Source organism: Phacochoerus africanus, chromosome 6 (genome assembly GCF_016906955.1).
Source record: "Phacochoerus africanus isolate WHEZ1 chromosome 6, ROS_Pafr_v1, whole genome shotgun sequence".
Taxonomy (NCBI): domain Eukaryota; kingdom Metazoa; phylum Chordata; class Mammalia; order Artiodactyla; family Suidae; genus Phacochoerus; species Phacochoerus africanus.
The window spans coordinates 37,912,014-37,930,609 of NC_062549.1; the positions used below are offsets into that span (position 1 = coordinate 37,912,014).

At 36.6% G+C, this 18,596-nt stretch overlaps 1 protein-coding gene and 1 non-coding gene across 3 annotated transcripts in view; one reads left to right on the top strand and one right to left on the bottom strand.

Annotated features, from left to right (window-relative positions):
* The window catches only part of STK3 (serine/threonine kinase 3), a 291,654-nt gene that overhangs the window by 52,317 nt on the left and 220,741 nt on the right, over window positions 1-18,596 (top strand). For both annotated transcript variants that reach the window (XM_047783544.1, XM_047783543.1), the window contains exons 3-4: window positions 5,411-5,539; window positions 15,915-16,029. In XM_047783544.1, the coding sequence (XP_047639500.1) occupies window positions 5,411-5,539; window positions 15,915-16,029 (244 nt within the window). The remainder of the gene's footprint in view (window positions 1-5,410; window positions 5,540-15,914; window positions 16,030-18,596) is intronic.
* On the bottom strand, window positions 4,870-4,975 carry LOC125130194 (U6 spliceosomal RNA). Its single transcript, XR_007135690.1, has one exon. It is a non-coding gene; the product is annotated as a U6 spliceosomal RNA (small nuclear RNA).

Consider the following 18,596-nt stretch of genomic DNA (forward strand, 5'->3'; position numbering starts at 1 on the left):
GGTTCATTTGTGCCATATATTAGATTCCAGATATAAGTGATATCATAAGGTATTTGTCTTTTTCTTTCTGATTGACCTCACGCCATATGAGAGTCTCTAGTTCCATCCATGTTGCTGCAAATGGCATTATTTTGTTCTTTTTTATGGCTGAGTAGTATTCCATTGTGTATATATACCACATCTTCTTAATCCAATCATCTGTTGATGGACATTTGGGTTGTTTCCATGTCTTGGCTATGGTGAATAGTGCTGCAGTGAACATGCAGGTGCTTGTGTCTTTTTCAAGGAAAGTTTTGTCCGGCTATATGCCCAAGAGTGAGATTGCTAGGTCATATGGTAGTTCTATGTAAAGTTTTCCAAGGTACCTCCATACTGTTCTCCACAGTGGTTGTACCAGCTTACATTCCCAGCAACAGTGCAGGAGGGTTTCCTTTTCTTCATACCCTCTCCAGCATTCATTCTTTGTGGACTTACTAATGATGGCCATTCTGAGTGGTGTGGGGTGGTATCTTGTGGTAGTTTTGATTTGCATTTCTCTAATAATCAGTGATATTGAGCATTTTTTCATGTGCTTGTTGACTATCTATTTATCTTTCTTGGAGAAATAACCATTTAGGTCTTTTGCCCATGTTTCAATTGGGTTGTTGGCTTTTTTGCTGTTGAGTTGTATAAGTTGCTCATATATTTTAGAGATTAAGCCCTTGTCAGTTGCATCATTTGAAACTATTTTCTCCCATTCTGTAAGTTGTCATTTTGTTTTCTTTTTGGTTTCCTTTGCTATGCAAATGCTTGTCAGTTTGGTTAGGTCCCGTTGGTTTATTTTTGCTTTTATTTCTGTTGCTTTGGGAGACTGACCTGAGAAAACATTTGTAAGGTTGATGTCAGAGAATGTTTTGCCTATGTTCTCTTCCAGGAGTTTGATGGTGTCTTGTCTTATATTTAGGTCTTTCTGCCATTTTGAGCTAATTTTTGTGCATGGTGTGAGGATGTGTTCCAGCTTCATTGATTTACGTGTGGCTGTCCAGGTTTCCCAGCACCACCTGCTGAAAAGACTGTCTTTTCCCCATTTTATGTTCTTGCCTCCTTTGTCAAAGATTAATTGACCATAGGTGTCTGGGTTTATTTCTGGGTTCTCTCTTCTGTTCCATTGGTCTGTATGTCTGTTTTGGTACCAGTACCACACTGTTTTGATGACTGTGGCTCTGTAATATTGCCTGAAGTCTGGGAGAGTTATGCCTGCTGCTTGGTTTTTGTTCCTCAGGATTGCTTTGGCAGTTCTGGGTCCTTTGTGGTTGCCTATAAATTTTTGGATTGTTTGTTCTAGTTCTGTGAAAAATGTCACGGGTAATTTGACAGGGATTACATTGAATCTGTAGACTGCTTTGGGTAGTCTGGCCATTTTTACAATATTAATTCTTCCAACCCAGGAGCATGGAATATCCTTCCATTTCTTTGAATGCTCTTTAATTTCCTTGATTAATGTTTTATAATTCTCAGTGTATAAGTCCTTTACCTCCTTGGTCAGGTGTATTCCCAGGTATTTGATTTTTTGTGTACAATTTTAAAAAGTATTATATTTTTGTATTCCTTTTCTACTATTTCAATGTTAGTATACAGAAATGTGACTGATTTCTGCATGTTAATCTTGTATCCTGCTACTTTGCTGAATTCGTTGATCAGTTTGAGTCGTTTTGGGTAGAGTCCTTAGGGTTTTCTATATATAGTATTATGTCATCTGTATACAGTGACAGTTTTACCTCTTCCCTTCCTGTTTGGATGCCTTTTATTTCTTTCGTTTGTCTGACTGCTGTTGCTAGGACTTCCAATACTATGTTGTATAACAGTGATAAGAGTGGGCATCCTTGTTCCAGATTTCAGTGGGAAGGCTCTCAGCTTTTTCCATTGAATATCATATTTGCTGTGGGTTTGTCGTAAATGACTTTTTTTTTTTTGGTCTTTTTGCTATTTCTTTGGGCCGCTTCTGTGGCATATGGAGGTTCCCAGGCTAGGGGTCGAATCGGAGCTGTAGCCACCAGCCTACGCCAGAGCCACAGCAACACGGGATCCGAGCCGCGTCTGCGACCTACACCACAGCTCACGGCAACGCCGGATCGTTAACCCACTGAGCAAGGGCAGGGACCGAACCCGCAACCTCATGGTTCCTAGTCGGATTCGTTAACCACTGCGCCATGACGGGAACTCCCATAAATGACTTTTATTATGTTAAGGTATGTTCCCTCTGTACCCACTTTGGTAAGAGTTTTGATCATGAATGGATGTTGTGCTTTGTCAAATGCTTTCTCTGCATCTATTGGGATGATTATGTGGCTTTTGACTTTTCTTTTGTTAATGTGGTGTGTGATGTTGATTGATTTGCATATGTTGAACCATCCATGTGAACCTGGGATGAATCCCATCTGGTCGTGGTGTACAATCTTTTTTATGTGTTGTTGGATTTGGTTGGCTAAAATTTTGTTGAGAATTTTTGCGTCTATATTTATCAAAGATATTGGCCTGTAGTTTTCTTTTTTGGTGGTATCTCTGTCTGGTTTTGGAATTAGGGTGATGGTGGCAAGATAAAATGTCTTTGGGAGTGTTCCTTCATCTTCAGCCTACCTTTTGAAAAAGTTTACGGAGGATGGGTATAAGTTCCTCTTTGTAGGTTTGGTAGAATTCACCTGTGAAGCCATCTGTTCCTGGACTTTTATTTGTAGGGATTGTTTTTATGACATGTTCAATTTTATTTCTACTGATCAGTCTGTTCAGTTGATCTGTTTCTTCTTGATTCAGTTTTGGTGGACTGTAAGTCTCTAGAAAGTTTTCCATTTCTTCTAGGTTGTCAAATTTGTTGGCATACAATTGTTCATAGTATTCTCTCATGGGTTTTTGTATTTCTGTAGTATCTGTTGTGACTTCTCCTTTTTTCATTTCTTATTTTGTTTATTTGGGTTTTTCCTCTGTTCTTGGTGAGTCTAGCCAGAGGTTTGTCTATTTTGTTTAGCTTTTCAAAGAACCAGCTGTTGGTTTTATCGATTTTTTCTATTGTTTTTTGAATCTCTATTTTATTGATTTCCTCTTTGATCTTTATGATTTCCTTCCTTCTGCTGGCTTTAGGTTTTGTTTGTTCTTCTTTTTCTAATTCATTTAGATCGTGGATTAAGTTGTCGATTTGAGATTTTTCTTCTTTTTTGAGGCCGACCTATATTGCTATGAATTTCCCTCTGAGCTCTGCTTTTGTGGCATCCCATAGCTTTTTGAGTGGATGTGTCTTCATTATCATTTGTCTCAAGGTATTTTTTTAATTTCTTTCTTGATTTCTTCATTGACCCATTGGTTTTTTAGTAGCATGTTGTTTAGTCTCCATGTAGTAAGTTTTTGCTCATTTCTTTTCCTGTGGTTGATTTCCTGTTTCATGCCATTGTGGTCAGAGAGGATACTTGAAATAATTTCTGTACTCTTAAATTTGTTGAGGTTAGGAGTTCCTGTCGTGGCGCAGTGGTTAACGAATCCGACTAGGAACCATGAGGTGGCGGGTTCGGTCCCTGCCCTTGCTCAGTGGGTTAACGATCCGGCGTTGCCGTGAGCTGTGGTGTAGGTCGCAGATGCGGCTCGGATCCCGAGTTGCTGTGGCTCTGGCGTAGGCCGGTGGCTACAGCTCCGATTCGACCCCTAGCCTGGGAACCTCCATATGCCGCGGAAGCGGCCCAAAGAAATAGCAACAACAACAACAAAAAAGACAAAAGACAAAAAAAAATTTGTTGAGGTTAGTTTTATGCCCCAGTATGTGATCAATTCTTGAGAATGTTTCATGTGCACTTGAGAATAATGTATATTCTGATGTTTTTGGATGTAATGTCCTGAAAATGTCGATTAAGTCTAACTTTTCCATTGTGTCCTTTAGGATCTCTGTTGCCTTATTGATTTTCTGTCTACAGGATCTGTCCATTGATGTGAGTGGGGTGTTAAAGTCTCCTACTATGATTGTATTCCCATGAATTTCTCCTTTTATGTCTGTTAGTATTTGTTGTAGGTATATTAGGGGCATATATATTGAAGATTGTAATATCCTCTTCTTGAATGGATCCTTTAACCATTAAATAGTGTCCTTCTTTGTCTTTCTTTATGGCCTTTGTTTTTTTTTTTTTTTTACAACCCCAAATCTGCATTTTTATTTTTTTATAATTTTTTTTATTTTCCCACTGTACAGCAAAGGGGTCAGGTTATCCTTACATGTATACATTACAATTACATTTTTCCCCCAGCCTTTCTTCTGTTGCAACATGAGTATCTAGACAAAGTTCTCAATGCTATTCAGCAAGATCTCCTTGTAAATCTCTTCTAAGTTGTGTCTGATAAGCCCAAGCTCCCGATCCCTCCCACTCCCTCCTCCTCCCATCAGGCAGCCACAAATCTCTTCTCCAAGTTATGGCCTTTGTTTTAAAGTCTATTTTGTCTGATATGAGTATTGCAACTCCTGCTTTCCTGTCTTGTCCTTTTCCCATCCCCTCACTTTCAATCTAGATGTGTCCTTTGCCCTAAGGTGAATTTCTTGTAGACAGCAGATTGAAGGTTTTTGCTTTTTTATTCAATCTGCGACTCTGTGTCTTTTGATTGGAGCATTCAGTCCTTTGACATTTAAGGTGATTATCGATAGATATATGTTTATTGCCATTTTAAACCTTGTTTTCCAGCTGATTCTATGTCTCTCTTTTCTTTTTTTGGTTGGATGGTTTCCATTTATTTTATGCTTGAGTACTTTTCAGTTTTTGTGAATGTAGTGTTCAGTTTTGATTTGTGGTTGCCTTTTTTTAAGTACATTAACCCCTTCCTGTATCTGCTGGCTTCTGCCTAATAGACATATAGGTTCAAAAAAATATGGAATGCTTCATGAATTTGCATGTCATCCTGCACAGGGGCCATGCTAATCTTCTCTGTATCATTCCAATTGAAGTATATGTGCTGCTGAAGAGAGCACTCAGTTGATTCTTAAGCAGTCTGAATAGGTATGGGACTTTGATGTTTTGGGGATGATTTTGCTTAAGAAGAGATCATCCTTTTCTCCTAACATGAGACTTTGTCTGTTTTTATTGTGTATTTTGTTCTTTTAACTTCCATTTATTCATCTTAATGCTGCATTTGTTTGAGTTGACAAACTCTAAGTCTGCTTCTCTCATTATAAGAAAAACAGATTTTTTTTTCTTAATTTGATGATTTTAATATATTTTAAGTTTATAATTGAATCATTAAAGATTAGATATAATTCACTTTTTAAATTTGTTTAATTTGTCACCATTAAATAGTATTTTAAACTAGAAAATTCTACATGTAAAAACTCATAATAGACTGTTTTTTCATAATAGTTATAATGTTTAAAAGGAAAAAAATAAAGAAATGTCTTGGTTTCTTTTAGGTCTTATGGAAGTGTATTTAAAGCAATTCATAAGGAATCTGGTCAAGTTGTGGCAATTAAACAAGTACCTGTTGAGTCAGATCTTCAGGAAATAATCAAAGAAATTTCCATAATGCAGCAGTGTGACAGGTATGAAGAGATTTTCTTTACCTTCATTTTGATGAGTTTTGCCAGTAATGTGTAATAAAATGTGTTCTTTGGTCAACTGTTTAGTTTTATTTTTTAATTAAAAAATTTTTTTTTCTGTTTTTTCTTTTCTAGGGCCACTTCCCGTGGCATATGGAGGTTCCCAGGCTAGGGGTCTAATGGGAGCTGTAGCTGCTGGCCAAATCTGTGACCTAAACCACAGCTCACGGCAACACCGGATCCTTAACCAAGGCCAGGGATCAAACCTGCAACCTCCAGGTTCCTCGTCGGATTCATTAACCACTGCGCCACGACGGGAACTCCAGTTGTTTAGTTTTTTATTCTAACTTCCCATCAGACTGATGTGAAATGAGTTTAGATAGGTAAATGGAGCTGACCATGAAGGGTCTTATATACTCTGTTAAGTAGCCTTGACATTATAAGGGATGCAGAGTATATAAATTAGGATTATATTTAGCCTGTAGTTACCTTTTCAGAGACGGGTTTATATTTCTCCCTTTACAGAAGGTCTAGAGGTTGGGTTTGTATAACAGCAATGAAGTTTAAACTGTGTTAGGCTTCTTATACTTAGTTTTAGTCTTTGTTCTCATATTTATTATGTCATGGTTATAATAGGGCTGCTCCAGCTCCATCCTTATGTCTATGTATCAGACAGGAAGAAGAAGAGAAGAAGCCGGAAAGGGCTTTCCCAGAAACCCTCAGCTTATATTTTATTCATCAGCATTGTGTCACATGGTGACAGAGCTGGAAACTTAAGGGAGTCTGGACACAAAACAGGGCCCTGTTAGTAAGAGATCTATGGAAAAATTCCTCTTCCAAAATTCCAGTGTGTAAGATCCATATATTATAAGCTTTTTGGCTAATGAAGTGACTGAATAATCGTAGAGGAACTTTGTTGCGTGAGTCTGTTCAGTTTTCTTTATTGTGTGCTGTATATTTAGATTATATTACATATTTTCCATGAAGGCCATATAACTGGAGATCCAAGTGGTTATAGGAAAAAAAATACATTCCTCAGCTTCCAGATCAATATATATAATTGTAAAGTTTCCCCAGACCTTCCTATTAATTTGGTAACTTGATAAGAATGTGGTTCCCATAGTTTGATGTAGAAAAGGAAAGATTGACCATAGGGTAGTGCTAGGCCCATTAGGGGCTTATTATTATTTTATTATTTTGGTTAAAGATAGTTCAGGTACTAGTGTTGTGCTTTAGAGATTTTAATTGAGTATGGTGTAGGGAAGGCAGTGTCACAAGTATTACCTATTATACGTCTCTTTTTCTAACCTTTGTGCATCTAAGTACCTATTAGCTCTTGCTCAGATTTCTGCAACCGTTCCTGTATATTCACTTTGTCTTTCATTTTTGCCTACTCCTATCCATTTTCTTCCCTGAAGCTAGTGTTTTCTTTCTGAAATGCATGCTTAAAGCCATTCCCTTTTAAAAAAACCTTTAAGTGGCTCTCTGTTGCCTTGATAGATCTAGTCTTCTAAGGATGGCCTATAAAGTCATGGTCTGGCCAGTGCTTTCACTTTCAGTCTCTTCTCTGACCCGAGTTTTTCTTTTAAGCACTAGTTTACTTGCATTCTCTGTCACCTGATTCTGAAATTCTTTGCTTTTAGGACTATGTCTTATTAAGTATCCTTGGATCCTGCCTCATAGTGATTACTCAAGTATTGACAAGTATTACTAATTCCTATCTGGATGACTCAATTGGAATATCCAGAAGCAGCTTCACATTTAACAATCTAAAACCAAAATTTTAATTGTTGTACACAAGACTTTCAAATTCCTTTTTTTAAAATGGCATCTTCATCTTCAGTCTCTAAACAACAAGAAACATCTCTTTTCTTTTTTCTGATACTTCTTTTTTTTTTTTTCAGAGCCACACCTACAGCACATGAAATTTTCAGACTAGGGGTTGAACTGGAGCCGAAATTGCTGGCCTTGATCTGACTAGGGGTTGAACTGGAGCCGAAATTGCTGGCCTTGATCTGAGCCTCATCTGTGACCTATACCACAGCTCGTGCCAGATCCTTAACCCACTGAATGAGGCCAGTTATTGAACCTGCATCCTCATGGAGCCTAGTTAGGCTCGTTACCGCTGAGCCACAACGGAAATTCTCTTTTTCTGATCCTTCTGATGACATTGTCTTGCAGAGTCTCCTTCTGAAATGTTTTATCTTTAGCCCTTCTTCATTCCTTGAGAGAGGGAATCATATTTCTTAGTATACATTACAATGCCTGGCACAGTACGTTTTTGTGGAATGAATGTGAATGGATATCTGTAAGGAATATGTGGAAGAGCATTGTCGGTTGAGGGGACGCTAGGGAAATTTAATCTTTTTTCTTGTTATGTACTTTAAACCACTAAGGAGAAAGAAAATTAACGAATTAAAGAGGAAGAAAATGTGAATAAATTTTAGAAATTTTCTACCTCTTTATAAAAGCAGAATGCCTGTACTTCTCAAATATTTGTTGAATGAAAGATGGTGAAACAAGTATTGATAAATGGATCCCATCTTCTAGATTTCATTTTTACATTCATACTAAACATAGGAAGTGGTGAAGGGTTAAAAAAATTAGTTGGTTAAAAGATCCTCAAAATGCCTAAAGATAAGGTAAGTGAAAAACTGAGAAATGAATGATGACAGGATCAAGCATTACAGTTTTGTTGTTGTTGTTGTTGTTTAGGGCCCGCATTCCTAGCATATGGAAATTCCCAGGGTAGGGGTCTAATTGGAGCTGCAGATGCTGGTTTACACCATAGCCATTGCAATGCGGGATCCGAGCCAAGTCTTCAGTCATCACAGCTCAAGGCAACGCTGGATCCCCAACCCAGTGAGTGAGGCCAGGGATTGAACCCACATCCTCATGGATACTAGTCAGATTTGTTTCTACTGTGCCACAATGGAAACTCCTAAAGCATTACATTTTAACTACTGCTTATTAGTATTAAGGTAGACGTGTTATTGAGAATTGGCATTAAAATAATTTGGAAGGAAACAGTACCTCATCAGAAAAGATATGCAAATAAGCATATGAAATGATGCTCCACATCATATGTTATCAAATAAATGCAAATTAAAACAATGAAATTCCACTACACACCTATTAGAATGGCCAAAATCTGGAACACTGACAAAACCCAATGCTGGCAAGAATGTGGAGCAATAGGAATGTCCATTCATTGCTGGTGGGAATGCAAAATAGTTTTGCTAGTTTAGAAGTCAGTTTGGCAGTTTTCTTGCAAAAATGTACTTTTAACCATGTGAACCAGCAGTCATGCTCCTTAGTATTTACCCAATGGAGTTAAAAATTTATGTCCACACAAAAACTTTCACATGGATGTTTATAGCAGCTTCATTTTTCCCTCCCTGGTGTCTCTGTTTTTTTCCTCAATTCTCTTTTTATACTACTACTATTTTGACTTGTGACACCAGAGGAAGACCATTAGGATAGGGGTTTGGGGGGATATGAAATGAAAACAGAGGTATGGCAAGGATATGATGCATTAGGCAGGATATGAGAGGAAGCCAAAAAAAGAAACAAAAAAACAAAAAAAAGGAGAAAAAGAGGAACATGCTCTGTAGTTTCACTGGACTGAAGGTTTTAAATAGGGAAAAGGAAATAAATGAGTGGGACAGGAGAGTGAAAGGGAGAGGAGTGGCACAGGAGAAAGGAGTAGCATCTATCTCATGAGTTTTACCCCAGTTATCAAGGCATCATGTTTCACCTTTGTTTCCTGGTGTATACTGTAATTTGACTTGTATCTTCCTTGTCCCTCTACCCAGTGGAATTTTCAAAAGTCATATTTAACTATTTAACTGTGCCAAGAATACACAGAATTGCTGGGTTCTCATATGTCCTATAAGTCCATACGGTGGCTTAGTCAAGAGTCTTTGTGTGTTGCTTAAAATTTTAAGTAACACTGAGCTAGTGTTTTGAAGGAAGCGCTCCCTGTTTTGTCTTCAGCCTTTAATAAGCAATGTGTGGTTAAAAAAAAATATGTTAGTATATCTAAATAATTTCATAGTTAGCTAACGTTCCAGCTAGAATGAACAATGTCATCTTTGGCCTGTAACAATCCTGCACTGGATAATCCTCTTTAACTGTTTGTTTATTGTTGTTGACTGTGCCCCTGGCATATGGGAATGCCAGATCAGGGATCAAATCCTGGCCACAGATGTGACCTACACTGGATCCTTAACCCTCTTAGCCATCTGAGACACCACAGATTCTTAACCCACTGTTCCACAGTGGGAACTCCTGGATAATCCTATTTAAATGCTATTTGATTGTATTATTTTCTTGTATAAATTCCCCATGAGCTCCTCATTGCCTGGACTGCCTTTTCTTCTCTGTCACTAGGCTGAATTCTACCCATTTTTCTCCCTAGCATCTGCCACTAGGCTATATATGTTGTTTAGTGAATGCTGGTTATTTTAAAATAATACATGAATGAATGGTGAATAAATAACATCTATGTAAGTGGAAACAGCCTTAGGTAGAAGTCCCAAGTCTTGAACTCTCTGAGTTCATTTATGTCTGTGTTTGTAATTTTTCAAAGTGGTGACTTTGCATTTCAATCTTTAATTTGCCAGTCTTTAATTTATATTCACTCTGTGCACACAGTGAATAAAACACAGTGGGAAAGTTGGTCACTGTATTCTAACTTGCTAATGTTAATAGCGGTTATTAACAATTCTAATGATTATTAACAATTCTAATTGTTAATACATTCTAATAATCTAATTCTAATGTTAATAATTAGCAATTTTGATGATAATTGATAAATGATAAACTGATAGTCTATATCATTATCAAATTGCATTGAGTGTACCATGAAAATAGCTCTTGTACTTGTTTTCTGTTTCTTCTACTCCTCCTCCAAACTACCATTCATTTTTTAAATGTAAGTTTTTTTTTTTAATTAAAGTGTGATGAGACCAGCATATCAGGAGATAGATTGTTAAACTTACAGGTCCCAGAAGGGTTGGGGGTGAGAAAGGGAAGGAAAACCCATACAGAGAAACATCAGGGTCAGTTAGGAGGCAGGAGGGGAGAGGGGGAATGTGGGCATGAGCCTTTATTGTGGTATCTGTGGGAAGGAAGTGGTGAGACTGAATAAACAGGTTTAGGATTGGCTGGTTTGATTAATTTCATTGTGCTCTACTTTCCCTTTTGGTCTGGTATATGGCCCTGGGGTGATTAGGGCTAGGAAGTAGTGACCCTGGAGGTGGTTGGGAGCTTGGACTTTAAATTGACTTGTTTGCTTGTGAAGGGTATGCTCACAGATGCTACCTCTAGTAATTAGCCTTCCTTAAGGGAACAGTGGATGCTTTGTCACTAAGTCCTAGGTGTCAAAGCAGCACATATACAGAAAATAAAAAGATATAATTAATAAAGTCTCCTGCATGCATAGACCAACACAACTTCTAACTGGTCTACCTGTGTTCATATTTACGTTCCTATAATTTAGCTTTGAAGCAGCAGCCAGAGGAATCTCAAAAGTATAAATTAGACCATGCTGTTCCTCTGCTTAAGATTCTTCTCTGATTTTCTCTTGCATAGCTGTTAAAGCCCAATCTTCTTACCTTGGTCTTGAAGCCCTTCATTATCGGTCTCTTGCCTCCATCTGCAGCTACTTTATGTTATGTTCTACCTTATTTTTCACTCACTTTGTTTTAGGCACCCTAATCCCTTGAAAATTATTTGCTATTTCTCTCCTCAGGGCCTTTGCACAGACCATTCTTCATACTTGAATGCTCTTTATAACTGGTTAACTTCTAGCCAACCTTTGACTCTTAGTTTAAATGTTATTCCTTTGGGGAGGCCTGAATTAGTTATCTGCTGTTAATTTTTGTGTGATTGTTAATTTGTTTATTTATTCATTGCACATTTAAGAAGGGAGGCACTGAAAAGAAAATGGAGAGCAGGCACGATGGGCATCTATCCTCATGGAGCTTATTTTTTCCCAGGGGTGGCAGATGAAAGTCAGTGACAAAGTAATTGCAAGATGTTATATGTGCTTTAAAACACTGATATAGAAGATATCATAAGATGACCAATAGTAGGCCACTATTACATATAAACTTTGGGGTGTAAACATTTCTTTCTTTTCCAAATGTAATTTGTAATCCATGGCTACTCAAAAGAAGAAGGTGTTTTGTTGTTAAAGCTCACCCATGTCTACTTTTAAACTTTTTCATATACTCCATTGCTTCCTAAGTCAGGAGGTACCATGGAATATAGATGCTATTTCATTCTTTCATATGAAAGAATAATTTTATTTATAGAAATGATGAATGCAGAATAAATTCTTATCCAGTTTATCCCATAGCAGTCCTCCTTTTCTTTCCACAGCTAGTAGTTACATTTGTTTGTGGGTTTACTTTTCCAGTACCTCTGTATTTCATGTTAGTATGCTATATGAGAGTCAGAATTGTGTCTGTCTGGTTTATCTGGTCTAAGGCCTGTCTTGAGTAGAGGGTCAGTGAATAAATGGTGAGTGAATGATAGAAACTAGAAACTGTATTTGAGTGTGTCCTTAATGTGGCTGTTTAGGTCTATCTGCTTAAATATTTTTCTAGGTTAAAATTGTTAAGACCACTTTTTTATGATATAGAATTGTTGGATCTTGATCGCATCTACTTGATTCTGTATTAGAAGGGGCCACAAAATATTTTCTGAGGAGAATTTTACCTTCCCTAATGGTGTTGCCTTGACTCACCCCTAAATCAAAATACAGCTTCAACAAAAGAACTTACACCCATCCTTCTTAAACTCTTCCAAAAGATTGAAGAAGATGGAATTCCAAAGACATTCTGTGAAACCACCATCACTCTAATACCAAAACCAGACAAAGATACTACCAAAAAAGAAAGTTATAGGCCATTGTCTTTGATGAATATAGACACAAAAATTCTCAACAGTTTTAGCCAAGTGAATCCAACAACACAATAAAAAAGATCACACACCATGACCAAGTGGGATTCATCCCTAATTCACAAGAATGGTTCAATGTACACAATTTAATCGATGTAGTACACCATCCTAACAAAAGAAAAGTCAGAGATAGATCTGCCTTTTTGGGTAGCTGCCCAGATTAGAATTTCTAATTTTCATAGAAGCTGTCAATCCTACCCTTAGAATTGCTTATTACTTAGTATAGATTGCAAGATAAAATATACATTTTCATGTAGTTTTCAGTGAACATACTCTTGAACTTGTTGCTAATTTAACACCTCTCAAAATTTATTTTATTTTTTTATTACTCAGTGAATTTATTACATTTGTAGTTGTACAATGATCATCACAATCCGATTTTATACGATTTCCATCCCACAACCAAGCACATCCCTCCACCCCCCCCAAACTGTCTCCTCTGGAGACCATAAGTTTTTCGATGTCTGTGAGTCAGCATCTGTTCTGCAAAGCAGTTCAATCTGTCCTTTTTTCAGATTCCACATGTCAGTGAAAGCATTTGATGTTGGTGTCTCATTGTATGGCTGACTTCACTTAGCATGATAGTTTCTAGGTCCATCCATGTTGCTAAAAATGCTGGTATTTCATTCCTTTTAATGGCTGAGTAATATTGTGTACATGTACCACATCTTCTGGATCCACTCCTCTGTGGATGGACATTTAGGTTGTTTCCATGTCTTGGCTATTGAAAATAGTGCTGCAGTGAACATCGGAGTACATGTGTCTTTGCGGAGTCGTGGTTTTCTCTGGGTAGATGCCCAGGAGTGGGATTGCTGGATCAAATGGTAGTTCTATTTTTAGTGTTCTGCTGAATCTCCATATTGTTTTCCACAGTGGTTGCACCAATTTACAATCCCACCAACAGTGTACGAGGGTTCCTTTTTCTCTACATCCTCTCCAGCACTTACTGTTTAGAGATGTTTTGATGATGTCCATTCTGGCTGGTGTAAGGTGGTACCTCATAGTGGTTTTGATTTGCATTTCTCTAATAATGAGTGATGTTGAACATCTTTTCATGTGTTGCTCGGACATCTGTCTGTCTTCTTTGGAGAACTGTCTGTTTAGATCTTCTGCCCATTTTTTGATGGGGTTGTTTGTTTGTTTGTTTTTTTGGTATGGAGCTGCAGAAGTTGTTTATAAATTTTGGAGATTAATCCCTTGTCAGTTGATTCACTTGCAAAGATTTTCTCCCTTTCTGTGTGTTGTCTTTTCATTTTGTTTAGGGTTTCCTTTACTTGCAGAAACTTTGAAGTTTGATTAGCTCTCATTTGTTTATTTCTCTCAAAATTTTGAATAAGAAAATTACTATTTAAATAAATCTTCCGAAGGATATGCAGTCTGTCTTCTGGAGGGAAGCTTAACTATGGGTGTATATCAAAGTCACTAATGAAGGTTTTAAAAGACCTACTGAGTTAGAACCTTTCAAGATGTGGGGCCTGGGTTACAAGTGATTCTAATACACAGCTACCTTTCCTATAAAGGTTTCTACACAGCCACTCATACTCCAAAGAAGTGTATGTAGAGAAGGCTTTTTATGTTTCCCTTATGTTAAAGTTCTGGCTCTATAGGTTAGATTCACTTGTGAACATGCACTTTTTACTGGTTTAGTGAATATTTATGAACTCTTTTTTTTTTTTTTTTTGGTCTTTTTGCTATTTCTTGGGCCGCTCCCTTGGCATATGGAGGTTCCCAGGCTAGGGGTCTAATCGGAGCTGTAGCCACCGGCCTACGCCAGAGCCACAGCAACACAGGATCCGAGCCGCATCTGCAACCTACACCACAGCTCACGGCAACGCCGGATCGTCAACCCACTGAGCAAGGGTAGGGACCGAACCCGCCACCTCATGGTTCCTAGTCGGATTCGTTAAGCACTGTGCCACGACGGGAACTCCTGAACTCTTAATGTATACTTTCCATTCCCATCACCTAGCAAAGTTGAGTGTTGTCTGCAGATTTAAGGTGTGAGATGGGGAATAATGAGAGATGTGGGTAGAGGAAGACTTTGAAAGGTCATGTATATGATACAAAGCAGTTCTGTCTTTCTCCTTTTGGTAATGAAGAGCCATTGGTGTTTTTTGTTTATTTATTTTAATTGGGAGAGCAATAGGATCAGCTTATTTTACTTTCATTTTAAAGGACAGTTACCTTGTCAACTATATGGAGTATTGATTAGAGTGGAGGAAAAAACTATGACAAGGAGACCAAAGCCAGTCTGTGCAAGAGATAGTGAGTGAGGAACAGCAGAGATAAAACATGATTGAATTCTAGCCTGTTTTAGTACAAACCCTTAATCTCCAACTCCTCTGATCTACCTTTGACTTTAAGATTTAGTTAAAATTGCAAAGGCTTTACGGAGAAGTCTTTCCCCTGACCATTTTCTCTTAATCCCTAATCTCTTTATGTGGTCTTTTATAGTACATTCCATTTTTTATTATTCTTTTTTGCTTATTTGATTCCTGTGTCTTATTTATCTTATACTAATGCCACTTTTTATTATAGCTACTTTTAGATAGAAATATCTGTTGAACAAGTTGTTCCCTAAACATGCCATTCTTGGTTTTTCTCTTTCTATTTTTGTGCCTTTGCTTATGGTCTTTCATGGAGTTCTCTTGGGTGATTCCACTATGGTCACGTCCTCCTTTGAGCTCTTATAGTATTTAAAGTGTATACTACTTTACTATTTTATGCTGCTTTATATTTTTCACCTTTTTATGTATTCTATGAATGTACCTTTCTGAGTTGGGCATGTTCTTCTCTTCTGCACCCACAACTTGAAGCTTCAACTTTTTTTCTGTAATTCAAATCCCACCCTTTCTACTAAAGTTTATTCTACTCTGAAAGATATAAATATTTTAAATCTTCAGTAATTATAATTGTAATTATCTGAATTTAAAGCACAAAAATTACAATATTTTATCCAGGATTTTAAAGGCCAAAAGAAGAGAGAATTAAAAAAATGTTTTATGACCTCATTGAAATATAAATATTTTAAAGTCGAGTGTTAATATTTGACTGAATACAAACTCCTTTAGAAGATTTATATTTAAAGTGCTTTAGTTAAAGGAAAATATTTTCACTTGTATCTTATGTTAAATGTCTTCTGCCAAAGCAGAGCTTCATTTTCTTTGGAATCACCCTAAACATTTGGACCTCCTCTGGTTTGTAATCCTGTTAAATTTCATCCATGAATTAAAGCCTAATTATACACAGTTGGTGAACCCTACATAGAGACAATTCTATGTACAATATTAGTTTACTCATTGTTTACTTATTGAAACATTATGAAATGTTGAAAATACTTTGTATTGGGATTAAGAAATTTTTTCTTTGGGAATTAACTGGGTTTAACTGTCTATGTATTTTTCTTTAGCCCATATGTTGTAAAGTACTATGGCAGTTACTTTAAGAATACAGACCTCTGGATTGTTATGGAGTACTGTGGAGCTGGCTCTGTCTCGGACATAATTAGATTACGAAACAAGACAGTAAGTATTTTTAAATTGTTTTGCTAATCTTATTTCTAAAGATTCATGTTTTAGAACCTGACTAGTTAGTGTTTTGTTACAAAGGAAATATTAGTGTGAAAAAAGAAAAGGTTTTACAGTGTAAAGGGATCTCGTAAGAGGTGTGAGAATCAGCCACCGATTTTTGTATAGCAAACATATGATTGTTTAATTTATTAGGGTCATTTTTGGTTAGTCACCAAGAAACTACCATGGTACTCCTCTTCTTCAGCCAGTGTGCATGTTCTTTATTAATGTGAGTTCAGTAAGTTATGGCTAGAACTTATTTAAAGTTCATAATATTCCTATTTCTTTAAGTTTTTTGTATTATAACGTATGGTTAGTAAACATTTGAAGTTTTATGTTTCTGAACCTTAAAAATAACTGAAAAACAGTTTTTATCTTATTTTCCCAAATATTGTCAGGATGTTTGAAAGTAATAGAGCTGGATCATAATTTTTTTTCCTGGTAAATTCAGCTTAATGAAATGTGTTACTTATTGATAACCTTTTATGGCTACGTTTTAACCCTGAGCAAAAGAGCAACTTACAAAATTGTTTACTTTAGGGTAGCAATGCACCTAGTTTATTTGGATAATTTGTAAGGACAAAATGACCTTTTTAAAACCTGTGAATGGGAGTTCACATCGTGGCTCAGTGGAAATGAACCTATCTAGCATCCATGAAGATGCAGGTCTGATCCCTGGCCTTGCTCAGAGGGTTAAGGATCCTCCATTGCCATGAGTTATGGTGTGGCCACGTCACAGACACAGCTCAGATCTAGCGTTGCTGTAGCTGTGGTATAGGCCAGTGGCTACAACTCCAATTTGACCTCTAGCCTGGGACTCTCCATATGCCGAGGATGAGGCCCTAAAAAGACAAAAAACAAAAAACCCCAAAACAAAAACAAACCTGTGAATGACTAAGAATAATAAATCAGCAAAATAATTGGTAATTCTGTTGTGAGCCACATGGGAAGTCCAGTAATTTGTAATTCTGTAAAACAGTAACCCATTTACTATATGTCATTATTACATGTTAGACATGTTTCGGTAAAATATATTCAGAAAAATACTTAGCTACTTGAGTCAATTTGTGGTTAACCAGAATCATTTTAAAGTTTGATTGGGAGGGATGTTGTAAGTTTATCCTACTGATTTTTTTTTTCTGTTAGAGAAAATACAGTAAATAGGATTTCTTCTAAAGTAAGTGAAAGAGTTGTTAAAATAATCCCTGTTTTGACAGAATGGATTAAGTTATTTGTGACATTCTAATTACATGTTTTAAAATTTCTGTGGTGCTTAACTAACATTTATGTAAATCAGATGACTCTTGAGTGGCAGAACAGTACTTTAACTGAAAATAATTATCTCCAGTCAGAGAATTGTTTAAACACCATTTCAAGGCTAAACTTGGTGCGTTTAGTATTTTAAATTACCACATAGAAATGTGAAGGAAAACTGTGTGAAATGGAGAATTTTTTTCATTATTTTAAATGTTACATGTTACCATTTTGAGTACATAGGAAGAATTTGATCCAAGTACTTTATTACTTGTTGCTAATAAATACACACCGTGAAGGTATACTGTAGTTCCAAAAGATGGATGTGGATGGAATCATTATTATCAGGAATTTTCTTCCTCAGTTATCACAGGAGAGATTTTACACCATTTGCCTGTTTTAGAAGACAGAATCCACCTAACATTTGGAATAGTCTAAATGCTATTCTCACAGAACAATTATCCTTTGGCCTGGGGAGACATAGAATAGCCTGATTCCCAGGTGTGAAAAAGAACCCAGAGCTGCAGGGGATGGCTTGGGAGCTGTAGGTAGCTTATCTCTGAATATTGCCTTGATAACAGCTCCTGTTCAACTTTAAGAATATTTCTGTGCTACTTAATGCTACTTCTCCTTCATTTATGTATTATCTAAAGAGAGTACCCTAGTTATGAAGGTTGGCAGTATATGGGAATATGGATTATCCTGTTTTTTTTTTTTTTTTTTTAAACACTTGGACATTGTAAATATTTGATCATTTTATGGGAATGTTCACTGGAGTAGTAATCTTGATTGTTTGAATTTCAGAGATATGACTCTTACTGATTGGCTGGCTTTCAAAAATGTGACCAGTGAAACAGTTGTCTTTGATCTGTTAAAATTCACTCCAGTAGTTAATTGTTTTCACGGTCACAGACAATCAGTCTTTTCCTATGGGAACTTTTTTTTTGTTTAAGGCTTTATATGCTCTTTTGTTTTTTGTTACAGCCTATGTATTTAAATTCTGTATACATTTTAAACAGCACAAGTTGTTATTGTCTTATATTGTCAGCTTATATTTACACTTTTATTGCTCTTTATACTATTTCTGCATTTCTTAGTTGCCTGAAGAACAGTGTTCTTTAGTGTTTCTTTATGTGTAGGTATAATGTTGATAAGATCCTCTTTTTTGTTATGAAAATGTTATTTCACTTCATTTTCAAACGATATATTTGCTGGGTAAGGAATTCTAGGTTGGCAGTTTCTTTTAGATTTTTGATTTGTGTTAAGAG